The 13487-nt window shown below is 52.2% G+C and overlaps 1 protein-coding gene across 1 annotated transcript in view; it reads left to right on the forward strand.

Moving 5' to 3' along the window:
• Positions 1 to 5644: 5644 nt before the first annotated feature.
• EFNB1 (ephrin B1) overlaps positions 5645 to 13487 on the forward strand; it is a 65977-nt gene continuing 58134 nt past the window's right edge. Inside the window, exon 1 of the mRNA XM_051630402.1 lies at positions 5645 to 5852. Coding sequence (XP_051486362.1) covers positions 5737 to 5852 — 116 coding nt within the window. The 5' untranslated portion in view covers positions 5645 to 5736. The remainder of the gene's footprint in view (positions 5853 to 13487) is intronic.

Here is a 13487-nt window from a genome sequence, read left to right on the forward strand (position 1 = left end):
TGCAGTCGACTTCTCAGCCCCATAAAATGTGCCTTCTGGAACCCAACCACCTTGTGCTGCTGCATTTCCCTGCTTGGTCCTTGCCCCGATGGTCCCAGTGTCCCCAAAGTTTCCCCCTCACCTCTCCCTCTGCTCCTCCCCAGCACCCCGGGGAAGGTGGGAAGCGCCGGAGGCGGTGGGAGCAGAATTTCAGTTGGAATATGGGGCTTTTTAATTTAACTCACATTACACAGCTAACGAACACGTTGCAACATTTTAATCAGGCAGCACATCTGCAGAAGGTGCAAGTTTCCCGGAGTCGGAGCAGAAGAATGATGGTATAAATCAGGGTGAAGGCACATCCTTGACATCACCTTCATTCCAGAATTTGATCCTCTGATGTAGCAGAGCAGAGCTGGCTTTTCTGGCACCTTTTTTTGCCTGGCTCTTTGCTATTTAATAGGCTCCAGCCTTGTCAGGCATCTTCATGGAGCCCATGTCGTGGCGTTTCAAAAAATCCCTGTGCTTTTTTTGGTGGTTTTGTTGTTGTTGTTGTTGTTGTTTTTTGAAAGGGGATTGGATGAATCATGAGTTTTGGCCCCAGTCTCCCTGGCAAGGCTCAGCTCAGGGCGAGGGGCTCCTCTCCCCAGAGCCACTGGGGACGTGTGTGCTGTGTGGGTTCAGCCTGCTGAGGCCTCGTTTGTTTCATCCCAGAAAAATAGGGAGAAAAATCTAGCAGGTCCCACGGCACCTTTGGGATGAGCAACGTTTATTCCCCACGGATTTTTATGTCGGGGAGTTTTTAAATAACTCAAGTGCTTCCCTGGAGGAGCCATCCCAGAGCTGACCAGATTTCTGCACTAAGCAGTTTTTCCCAGCATTCAGCCTTGATTTCCTTTTGCTCTGCTTTACCCCGATCCTCTTTGGCTATAAAACATCTCAGGTAACTTAAACACCAAGTGGCTGTGGAGTATATTTTTGGGATGCGGATCATCCCTTGGTGAGGGTGTGATTGTGCAGGGTAAGAAGGTGCAAACCCCGGGGGGGTGAGGGTGAGCTGCTTGGAAAGCCACAGAGATTTGGGGGTGCTGGGTCTACCCTAGGGGGTACAAGAGCATCTTTCTCACCTTGTCCCTTTAAAGTGGAACATTTCAGGAATAACAAAGAACCAGGTGGGAAATCTGGGGGATTTACCCCAAGAAATTGCATTATCAGTAAAAATTGGGTTTCAAGGGATGGGGAGGAGGAAGCCAAGAGACTGGAGTTGCTGTGTGCGGATGGTGGGGGGTACAGGTGAGGCGTGCCAGGTCTGGGGGCTGTGCTGGAGCCCCCCACCTGGAAAGCAGGTCCAGCTCAGCAGTACCCTCTGGGGAGCAGAGAGGGAGCCCGCACGGGGGCTGAGTCCCTTGCAACTCGTGACACCCACTGTCATTTAATATGTGGGGCAGCTGCTCCTGCTCCCCACATCGGAGGCAGCCAGAGCCCTGGAGTGGGACACGGAGGCCACGTCCTCCATGGGCTGTTCTGTCCTGCCCTCGGGTCTCCTCCTGGCCGGGCAGTGGCTGAGCCTTGGCCAGGGAGCAGGGGAACCGAGGCCTGCACGCTCCATCCCTGTGCCATCTGTCTGTGTCATGCTCTCTCCTTGCACACTCACCCTGTGCACACTCACCCCATGCACACTCACCCCGTGCACACTGGTGCCACACACGCTCTCTGTGCACACTCCACGCCTGTTTGCTCCAGCCACGCTCCCCACACACACACTCTGCACCCTCTGGCTCCTCGTGCCCTCTCCTTGCACACTCTCCCTGGACATTTATTGGTTTATTATCACTTTATTGCTGTTTTTTTCCCCAAAGAGCCGCCTCTGGCATGGCCCTGCTCCAGCACCACTGGTCTCCTTAGCAGGGCTGGGTGGGGAAAGCACCATTTTGTCCCTGAACTGGGCCACCCTGGGATGTGCTGGGAAGCTGCTTTCCTGTTCTCCCAGAGCGGTGCCCACCTCTCCAGAGCAGGCGCTGCTGCGGATGAGGCCTCTTCCCACCCTCTCCTGCCTTTCCCACCCTTGGAGGGCCGGGTTTGGTGGCCGGGGGGACGTTCAGGTGTGAGCAGAGCTGTAAGGAGCTGTGCTGGCACGGCGGGTGTGCCCGTGCCCTTTGGACCCAGCATGCGGGGGCACTGCCTGACCTCGGGATGCTCCCCGGGGACCCTGCCCACCCATGACACACCCCGGAGCTCCTCGTCCCCACCAGCACCTGCGGCGCCAGACTGGTCTGCACTGGTTTGAGGCAAAGGGATCTGATCTCAGTGTGGTCCTGATGTGAGCCTGACTTGATCCTGATGTGATCCCGGTGCGATCCCAATACAATCCTGCTTTGATCCCAGTGTGATCCTGGTGTGATCCCGGTGCAATCCCAATACAATCCTGCTTTGATCCCAGTGTGATCCTGGTGTGATCCTGACGTGATCCTGACGTGATCCTGACTTGATCCTGATGTGATCCCAGTAACAACCCTGATTTGATCCCAGTGTGATCCTGATGTGACCCTGACTTGATCCTGATGTGATCCCAGTGTGATCCCAATACAATCCTGCTTTGATCCCAGTGTGATCCTGGTGTGATCCTGACTTGATCCTGACGTGATCCTGACTTGATCCTGATGTGATTCCAGTGTGATCCTGATGTGATCCCAACGTGATCCCAAGACAATCCTGACTTGATCCTGATGTGATCCCAATAACAACCCTGATTCGATCCCAGTGTGATCCTGATGTGACCCTGAGTTGATCCTGATGTGATCCCAGTGTGATCCCAATACAATCCTGACTTGATCCTGGTGGGATCCTGACTTGATCCTGATGTGATCCCAGTGTGAATCTGATGTGATCCCGACATGATCCTGATTTGACACCAATGTGATCCTGGCTTGATCCTGATGCAATCCTGACATGATCCCAGTGTGATCCAGATGTGATCCTGACTCAGTCTTGATGTGACCCCACCACGATCCTGCCTCTGCCTCCCTCTGCCCGCTGGGGGTGGCCTGGGGGACACGAGGGCACAGCATCCTCCTCCGGAATGATTCCTGGGCTCTGGATCCCCACCTGAGCATCGCCATGGCAACCGAGTGGGACATCATGGGCAGAGATGCTGGGGCAGGGAGAGGGACAGGCGGGGCAGCGTGTCCCCAGGCCTCAGCCACCTCACACTCTCCATCCTTCCCCCCAAAACTGAAATCCTGTGTTTTTTCCCCTCTCTTTCCTTCAGACTTGCTGGGGGGGGGGGTTACCAGAACCCTCCCCTGTGGCCCAGCCCACCCAGGGCCCCCACACCAGGGGCTGCCCTGGTGCATTTGGCATCTCCTGAGCCGAAAGCGAAGCAGCTGCTGAGGGTTCATTTCCATTTTCATAACAGGAAGCAAGTTGAATCGAGTTCTTTCTTGAATTAATCTTAACAAAAAGCAAACTGACTCCGGAGTGGTTCTGTTTCGTTTTCATTCTGCAAAGTGAACTGGCCCTGCAGGGTCTACTTTTTAAATTTTCTTACTAAAAATTGAACCGACTCGAAGTGTTTGTTGCTCTGTTTTCTTTCCAAATCTTTTGGAACAGAAAGTGAACTGACTCCAGCTTGACTTGACATTTTCTTCGTAGAAATTGACTCTGGAGTTTTGGTGTTTATTTTTGTTTTTAAGAGAAGTGACCCCGGGGTTGTTTGGTTTTTACATTTTCTTCAGACAAATCAAACTGACTCCACAGGTTGGTGGCTTTGTTGTTGTTGTTTGTTTAATTTTTAGTTTTGTAATCTAGCAAGAATATTGCAATAATAAAGAAAACTTACTCGATCGTGGTCTTCTTTTGTTGTTTGTTTTGTCTTTTTTTTAATAAAAAAACCAACTGAAATTACCACCTAGGTATTTTAAAAATGTTGTTAATAGAAACAGAACTAACTCCAGAGAGATTTTAATTCATAATAGAAAGTGAACTGATTCTGGAGGGTTTTTTTTTTTTTACCCTCCCAAAAAAGACCCCCCAACAACCTCCAAAGACACTCCAAAAAAGGTTAGAATAAAACTTTAATAAAATATAATTTAAAAAAGTAAAAGGACATGAAAAAATCCCCAAAAGCTTCCAAAAAGAGTAAAAAAAAAATCAAAAAACCCCCCAAATATTAAAAAAAGGTAAAAAAAGAAAAGCCCAAAAGCTTCCAAAAAAAGGAAAAAAACCCAAAATGTTTAAAAAATGTAAAAAAATTAAAAACCCCCAAAATCTTGCAAAAAAAGTAAAAAAAAATAATCCACAAAATCTTTCAAAATAAGTAAAAAAAACACAAAAAGCTTCCAAAAAAAAGTAAAAAAATCAAACAACCCCAAAATATTTCGAAAAAGGTAAAAAAAAGAAAAAAACCCAAAAGCTTCCAAAAAAAGTAAAGATAAAAAAACCCCAACATCTTTCAAAAAATGTAAAAAACCCCCAATATCTTCCAAAAAAAGAAAAAAAAACAAAACCCAAAAGCTTCCAAAAAAGGTAAAAAAAATTCAAAAAACCCCAAAAGCTTCCAAAAAAGGTAAAAAAACCCCCACAAAATCTTTGAAAAAAAATTTAAAAAAACCTAAAAGGCTTCCAAAAAAGGTAAAAAAATAAACAACCCCAAAATCTTTCAAAAAAAGTAAAAAATAAAATAAAAACCTCAAAATCTTCCAAAAAAAGTAAAAAATAAAATAAAAAAAACCTAAAAAGCTTCCAAAAAAGTAAAAAAATTATCAAAACACCCCAAAATCTTCCAAAAAAAGTACAAAATAAAATAAAAAAACCCTAAAAAGCTTCCAAAAAAGTAAAAAAATTATCAAAACACCCCAAAATCTTCCAAAAAAAGTAAAAAAAAATCAAAAAAACCCAAAATCTTCCAAAAAAAAGGAAAAAATAAAATAAAAAACCCCTAAAAGCTTCCAAAAATGTAAAAAAAATCAAAAAACCTCAAAATCTTCCAAAAAAAAGGAAAAAATAAAATAAAAAACCCCTAAAAGCTTCCAAAAATGTAAAAAAAATCAAAAAACCTCAAAATCTTCCAAAAAAAGGAAAAAATAAAATAAAAAACCCCTAAAAGCTTCCAAAAAAAGTAAAAAAAATCAAAAAACCTCAAAATCTTCCAAAAAAAAGGAAAAAATAAAATAAAAAACCCCTAAAAGCTTCCAAAAAACGTAAAAAAAAATCAAAAAACCCTAAAATCTTCCAAAAAAAAAGGAAAAAAGAATCAAAAAACCCAGAAAAAACTTGGAATAACATTTAAAAAGTAAATAATAACCCCTCAAAGAAGCTTAAAAAACCCCCCCAAACCTGAACCCCCCCGGCAGAAGAGGTCAGGAAGCCCCCCCAAGGCCCTACCGGTGGAGCTGCAGGGCTGACAGGGGGTGAACCCCCCAAAACGGCGCCGTGTCCCCCCCCCAGCCCACGGGGGGGCGCTGTGGCACCGCGGCTGAGCCACGGGCGGCAAAGACACCGGTTGGGGGAGGTTGAATAACCACGACGCGGCCCCTTTAAGCCGAGCGAGCGGGCGTGTCGCCGCGCCCGAAGGCCCCCCCCCCGCCTCGCTCAGCCATTGGCTGCCGCGCCCGGGGCTGCCCGCGGCGCTGCCTGAGCCGGGGAGTAGAGGGCGGGCGGGGCGGGCGGCGCGGCTGTGCGGGCGGGGCGGGCGGCGCGGGCGGCGAGCGATGCGGTGATGGGCGCCTGACGCCCGGCCCGTCCCGCCGCCGAGGGACCATGGCGCGGCCCCGCGGCGGGCGGTGGCTGCTGGGCGTCCTCCTCGCCCTCTGCCGTTTGGTCGCGCCGCTCGCCAAGAGCCTGGAGCCGGTGTCCTGGAGCTCCGGGAACCCCAAGTACGTGCGGGTTGGGAGGTGGGGGGCGAACGGTGTGTGTGTGTGGGGGGGGTGTGTGTGGTGGAGTTGAGGTGTGTTGGGGGGGTTGAAAGCTGCTTGGGAACCCCCCCTCAGCGCTACGGCTGGGGAAATGGGAGAGGGAGGGGGAAAAAATAAAAAAGGTTTAACCGAAACCGCAGGGTTTGGAAGGAAAAAAGCCCCGCTGGGGAAGCGGAGCGGGCGGACGGGGAGGAACGACCCCCCCGGGCCGCAGGACAGACCCCCCCGCCCGGGTCCGTCTCGGACACTTCTGGATGGTCTTTTCTTTTCCCCCCATTTAAAAAAAAAAAAAAAAAGGAAAAAAACCCCAATTAAATCTTTGCCTTCCCAAGGTTTTCTCTTTATTATTTTTATTATTTTTTTTTTTTTAAACGTGCTTTAATTTTTTTAATGCTTCGAACCGTTTCCTTCGCGTTCTTTCACCCATCGTTTTTACATGATTCCTGCCTGGAATGTCTTTTTTTTTTTGGGGGGGGGCGGTTGGTGAAGGCTCCACCGTCCGTCCACCCCCTCCCCGCCCGGATCCCCGACGCTAGAGTTGGATTTATTACCGTTTTTAATCTTTTTTTTTTGATGGTTTTTCTCATCATTAAGGAAGGCGGGGGCAGTGGGTGTGGGGGGGTCGGCGGTCTTTGGGACCCCCCCCCACCCCAAAACCCTGGGTCCGAACAAAGCCGGGTGCTGCTCCGGCTGGCTGTACGCTTAAATTATATATATTGATATATATCTGTAGGTATTTATGTTGTTCCTGCGTGTCCCCGAGGTGCGGGAACAATGCAAAGGGGCTTTTCCAGCGAGATGGGATGAAGGGCGAGGAGGAGGAGGAGGAGTGAAGGTGCTTGGCCGGGGGTGGTGGAGCCAGGATGGTTTTGGTAGCCCCCCTGGCTGGGCTTTATCTTGTCGATCACAGAGTGTTTGTTTCTCTTCGCCCTTTCTTGGTTTTTTTTTTTTAAAAAAAATTAAAAAAATCCTGCTTTTAGCCCCCCCCTCCCACATTTCTCAAAAAAAAAAAAAAAAAGGATAAAAAAAGAGTTTTTTGAGGGTTGGAGAGAACTGAATTATTTTGGACAGTCTTCCTGCTTGGAGATTTCTATTTCAACCAAACATTTATTTGTGTGTTGGTTTTTTTTTGGGGGGAAAAAGCAACTTTTCAGGCACACGCGTGTCCACGCACGTTCTGCGGAGTCGTGGAGATGCTGGGTCAGGGGTTCCCGTTGGATCATGCTCTGGCTCGGTGTGTTTTTCCTTCCTTGGGAGCTGTGTCCCTTGGCTGGGAGCAGAAAGAGCCTTCACCCTCAGGGAGTGATCCCCTGTGGTCGAGGCTCTGCCGTGTTGGTGAGGCGGTGGCAAATCGGGTCTGGAAGAAAAGACCTTTTTTAGTTGGAAAAAAAAAAGGCAGCTGGGGGTAGAAAGGGCTTTGGGGTGGTGGTGGTAGGGGACGCCGTGTCCCCCCAGCTCTCTTCGTTAGCGTTGGGTCTCATTAAATCATCAAGGCCTGGGTGGAGGTGGTGGTGATGGCGTGGGCACAGTGGTGGGTTCTCCACTGGGCTCCCCATCTCCCCGGGGATGGGGGGGCTGCCAGCGCTGAGCCCCCCGGGTGTGGTGGGCCCAGAGCTGTCCCTCCCAACCAGGACATCTAGGGGTGGCTTGACGTGTTTCTTGGATCTCCCCCAGATTTGGATCTTGGTGGTTGTCTGCCCTTGGTGTGGCTTTCTGGTTGTGTGGGGTTGGCTGTGGTGGGTGCCTGGTGTGGGGCAGCAGCCCGAGGGGCTTGGGGGTGGCTTCTTCTCCAGCCCCTGGTCCCTGCTGTGATGGGAGAAGGTGGGATGTGCCCGAAATGTTGGCATTCCCACCCAGAAATGGCTCTGCCAGGGCAGGACTGGCACTGGGGAGTGCTGCTGGTGATGGGGCAGGAGCCACCGTTGGGTTTTGCCACGGTGGGTGCCCAGCCCTGGTCCTGCTGGGTGTGTTTCCATGTGGCCTGACCCCAGCCTCTCATCTTTGGGGTCCATCTTTGGGCTCCCTCACTTTCTTTATCCCTGAGTGCTCCAGCCCATGATGTTTGCAGGTTGTAGCTTTGGGCAGAGCCTCTTCCCGGCCGTCCCTGCCTGCGGATGGGGCAGAACGAGCCCGCCTGGGCTTTGCCTGCTGGGCAAAGTCCTGCTCCAGCTTGGGGAGAAGCTGTGCTCTTTGTTAGACAGGTCTTTCTCCTGGAGAGGTGCCTTAAAACCCCCCCACGCTCGCTCACTGCCGTTTTTTGGCCTTTCCAGCCCTTTCTTCCAGCTCTCGTGGGCAATGGCATGTCTGTGCCAGCCCTCCGCCCCGTTCCGCCGAGCTTCAGCTCTTGTTTTCGGAGTAAGGAGAGCTAAAGCCTTCAAAAATAACACCCCTAAGTGGAATTTTCCAACAGATAGAGGGAGAAAGCATCGTGTGTTGGGCTTGTCTGGCCTTGGTGGTGTCAGTGTCAATAATGCAAAAAGATTTTTCTGCCCTTTCCTCCTCCGGGCTGGGCTCCTACCTTGGCTGGGACGTCACCAGCAGGTTCCTGGTCTTGTGGTGGTTATTGGAGTGACCTTTGTCACATGTCGGATAGAAGGAACGACGTCCTCATGGAGTTAGGACCAGCTTAAGCTGTAGCTCCGTGTGCTGCGCCGGGGAGACGTTTTTCCCTTCGGCTCCTGGGTGTGTGTTCAAAGGCCAGCAGTGAAACCGTCACCATCTTCCCATTGTGAATAATTCCGTGCCTTTCAAGGAGGAAAAAAGGGCCTCGAAACACTTTTGCTGGATCATAGGGGATAATTGTCACAGACCTGCACTTGGGATGAGCTCAGGCTGAGTCAGTTCCCCTCTGAGCGAGGTGTCTGCCGAGCCCCTCGGAATGAGCCTCAGGGACCTACTATGGTTTGAATTTTATCCCGTTGTGTCCGAAGGGGGTTTCTTGGGGGGGTCAGAGGGTGCTTTTGGGATTTTGTCGGCCCTTTTGCTGCTCAGCCAGGGGTTGGTGGGAGCGTGCTCTTGTTGGACAGCCAGGAATTCCAGCAGAAACTCTGGCTAAATCCTTGCTGAACTCCCTTGGCTGTAATTTTGGAGAAATATTGACCCTGGTGGGCTCCTGTGCCGACCGTTTAAAAGGAAGCGTTCCTAATAAAATATGGTTTGGAAAATTCATTTCAGGCTGGAATTTGCCTCTCCAGAAAGTATTTTAATAAGGAGGTGGGGGAAATGGGACACATCATCCGTGCAGCTCTGAGGAACGGGTCGTTTCAGCTCTGCTTTTCGCTCTTTCCCTCATATAAAGTTTTACTCGGCTCCGCTCGCTCTCTAGCTCCGTGGAGCAACTCGGCAACTTTCTGAAAGCAAGGCAAAAGCATTTTATTTATTGTTTATTTTTTCTTAAAAATAAGCTTGGAGGAGGGGAAAAAAAAACCCCACACCAAACCAGACAAAATCTTAATCCTTTGTGGTGTTTTATTCTCTTTTAATGACGTGATGGTGCCCTGTTGAATTCTATAAGCGCTGAGTTTGAAGTCTTTGCCTTTTTTTAATGCTTTTTAGGAGGGTCAAAGTGCTGGAGGGAAGGCTGTTTCTGAGGGGAATGGGCAACCTGGAGCTCTGCATCAGTGGGCTCACACTTGTCGGAGCAGATGTAATTTAATTACCGTACCAGTGAGCGCATGAGGTGCTTTGCAGTGGAAGAAGTTGGGAAATAGTGAAAAGACGCCGCTTATTTTTAATTAAAAGCTGCGTTTGGCTTTGTGGAGTCTTTGGAGATTCTTCTCTTCCCAGCCAGTGCATGAGGCCAGGAGGTGGGAGCTACCTGGGAGTGGGGGGTACGGAGGGTCCCATCAAGGATCTGGTGGCCCCTGTGCCCGCCTCGGGGGTTTGGCCTAATCTCTAAATGCTGGTTGGGATTAAGCAAGTCTGGACAGTCTGTATCCTGGTTGGAGTTTCTCTCTGGGTTGGAGGAGCCCTTTCTAAGGGTGCTGGGGGGGGATCCTTTGTGGGTGCTGGGGGTTTGTGCTGGTGGAGGGAGCCCTGTGGGGGCTCTTGGATGCCCTGCCTGCACAAAGGGCTGTTGCTCTTGCTGAAACCCCCATGCCCTGCCCACGTTGCAGCGGTGAAATTACCCATCCTGCTGTGCCTGGGGGAAAAGGAGCACCCAGGGCTCCTTGCATGTTGTTCTGGAATGACTTCATTAACTTAAATTAAAAAAAAAAAAAAAGTGAAGGCAGGGCTGTGGCTATTGCAGTAGCTGGGTAAATACCACTGGATTCTATAAAATGGATTTAACTGCTTCCTTTAAAAGGAAAAAAGAGTCGTGATGGGGTGGCTGATTGATTGTAAAAGGAGCTGTAGCTTTCTCCAGAGCAAAACAGCTGCTGCAGCTCCTGGGAGCTGCAGGGTGGTGGGATGGGACCTTGGGGCCATTGCTGGCCTTGGAGAGTTAGGGGGCAGCTTCTGCGGGGCTGTGTCCCCCCTCCACCCCACTGTGTGGCTTCATTGCTTTGGGTCTGAGGCTGGTCCTGAAGAGGCTGCATGGGAAGTGCCCAAGCCCTCACATGGTGTGGCTGGGGCCAGGGGGCAGGGGTCCCAGCTTTCCTGGATGGGCAGGATCCCCTCTGAGCAGCTTTCCTGGATGGGCAGGGGACCCCCTGAGCCCTGCATGTGTTTGTATGGATCACAGGGATTGCCAAGAGCTGCCATGAATGTGCAGCCCCTTGCATGATACAGGTCTCATGGTGTTTGGGTTGTCCCTTGGAAGCTGGGGGGTTTAGTGGTCAGGATGGCTCCTTCTTTCCTTGTAGGATGTCTTGAGTCCCAGCTGCACCACGGTGTCCCCATGCCTCTGGTTCCCTGCTCCACTGACACCCCATGGTCGGCAGAGCTGCTGGGAAGCCGGCCTGGACTCCGGTGGGAAAACATCTTGTACCGATCAGTAGCACATGCTACTTGGAGTCTGGCAGCTGAAACAGGGTGGGGAGAAACAAAGCTGAAATCCATTCTGTGTCTAATTAATGATTGCTTGTATCAGGAGAGCAGGAGGAGGACTCAAGGCTCAGCGCTATCTCGGCGTCACATCTGGGCAGGAATGTGCCGGCGGTGCTGCGGGGCTTTTGTTGGGCTCGCCTGGAAAGAGCCAGGGTCCTTTCTCCTGCTTTTGATGCTTTTCTCCTTCCTTCCCATCCCTTGATCCCTCTCTCTGGAGCCGGTGGCATGGCAGAGGAGGGGTGTGGTGATGTTTTGCCTGCTTGTGGAGAGCTTTGGTGCCCATCAGTGCACACCCTCTGTCCTTCGGGGAGGTTTTTCTTTCCCCTTGTGTGTTGACCCCAGTTGGAGCTCCAGTGCTTGGCTCGTGGCTCTGCTGGAGTCTCAGGATCCTGGCGCTCCTGGCTCCTCCAGCCTGTCTGGGCTCTGTCCCAGATGAGTTGGACAAGCCAGGGCTAAACATCCTGCTTGGTTAGGCTGGGTTTGTGCACGGGCTGGGCTTTGAATGGACCCTGTGCTCTTGGGAGCTGGATTATTCCCGTGGAGTTGGAGCTGTGAGTGATGCCTGGAGGGGAAGGAGACCTCGAGGGGCTTCCAGCTCCCTCCTCTCCGGGGAGGGTTGGAAGACAGGTTTGGGGGGTTACTTGGGGTGTTTTGGTGACAGCTTTTCCTCGAGCTCTCCCTGCCGGTGCCTCCGGATGGAGACTGACCCGGCTCAGGTGCCGGCGTGGCAGTGCCGGCCCGGCCGAGCTGAGCAGCTGCGCTTCAGAAATGCCAGCTATTTATAACCCTGGCTCGGCCACTGTGGAACAACCTTCTCCTCCCCGCAGCCAGCCCTTCCCAGGTGGGCTACTTCCCAGTTCCCAGGCCGTGGGACCCTGCTTTGCTGGCGGGGCACGCCGCGGGGAGAGCTGGAGCAGGGAGTTGGTAGTGTCCAACCCTGAGTGTCCCTTGGGATTTTCCGAGGGCTCCATCAGGCTGTGCCTGTGCGTGTGGCCACGTGGGCTGTGTCTGCTGGCCCGGCTGCCTGCGGGGCTGGGCTGTGGGGAAAGGCCTCGTGTTGACCCAGTTTGACGTGGGTTGGCTCTTGCTGGTGCCGATGTGAAGGTGCTGGGAGCGGGATGCTCAGGGGATGCTGCACGAGCTCTCTGTCCCTGCTCCTTCATTCTGGAGTTTCAAAATTCCCTTCCTTGTGATGCCTGTATCTCTCACCCTTGCAAAGAGCTGGGGGTGGGTGCCCACCCTGGGAGGGAGGTCCTGGCTGGTTTGGTGACTCAGTTCCCTCACTGCTCCGTATCCATGGAATGCGAGTGTCCCGTTTCCAGACGGTCCCTTTCCTGGCAGCAGCTGGTGGCTCCCTGGCTTGCAGGGTGAGCCCAGCCTTAGGGACCGTCTGGCTTTCGGCTGCTGGGGAGGTGCTTCAGAAGGAGCACAGTGCATTCTCCCAGCTTATCAGCTATAAATACCCTCACACCGTCGATACTGATCGCTGAGGGGTTGCACGTTTTCCTCCTCGTTAAGGCTGCGGTTGCACATGCATTAGTGGCGAGGCCCAGCCTGCCTTCCCTTTGCGGCCCATTTTAACGTTTTTAATGGGTTTCTGAAATGGTGAGTCTCTCAGGGGCTGGGGCTGGGTTGTTTTTCAGGCAGGGAGGGTGGCCTCGATGCTGGGGGGGACACAGGATGATGCTGGGAGCTGTGGTGGAGCGTGGGGATGTGATGGTGCTGGGCTCCGGCGTTCTTTGTCTGGCCTCGCTGTATGATGGCAGCCAAACGCGACGGGGAGGCCCATGGCCCCCCGGCTCCTGCTGGCATTTTCAGGGGCAGGTTGTGGATGACGGGGGAATGGGTGTGAAGGCGCTTCCCCCCCGTTAACGCGGGGAGCGGTGGGGTTTTGCCCCGGGAGGGGGTGAGGGCGGGACCCCCCCTGCCGGCCGGGATGCCGACGTTCCCAGCCAGCAGCCAGGCGGGCGGCATATGGAAAGGATCTGGGTGTAATATCCCGGGCTGCAGCGCGGCTTTGCTGAAGAGGCCACTTCAGCAGGGGACGCGGCGTGGTTAGTCCTCCCAGCTGACACATCCCAGGCCTTCCTCAGACTTGAAAGAGCTCGAGCTTGCCTTTGAATCTGAGGATTTATAGCCCTTTTAGGCCTCTCCAATAAAAGCACGGCTCCCTCCTCAGACAGAGCCCACCGTCTCCCTCCTCCAGGCTCATTATCCTGGGGATTTGTGTTGCTGGCTCTCGCGCGCTCTTGCCCCGTTGTTTGGTGCTTTCCTCAGATGAGTGGCCGAGAACTTCGGAGCATAAAAGCAGGTCCCACCAGGATGTGGCCGCTGCCATGGTCTTGAGTGACCAGACCCAGCAGCATGTAGGGAGAGGAGTCCTTGTGATGATGCTGGGGGTACACCAGCATCTCCCCTTGTAGTTGGGGAGCGTTGGCTTCCTCTGCCATCCCTCAAGGGTTATGAGCAAACTGGGATGAGCTCCTGTCCCTCTGGGTGAGAGCAGCGGGTGTGTGTGGTGTGCCCAGCCTGCTCTTGGCACATGTGGGCACTTGAGCATCCTCAGCCCTGCACATCGTGTCTGATTTCCACAGGCACGTCAAACCT

Source organism: Apus apus, chromosome 12, assembly GCF_020740795.1.
Source record: "Apus apus isolate bApuApu2 chromosome 12, bApuApu2.pri.cur, whole genome shotgun sequence".
Classification (NCBI taxonomy): domain Eukaryota; kingdom Metazoa; phylum Chordata; class Aves; order Apodiformes; family Apodidae; genus Apus; species Apus apus.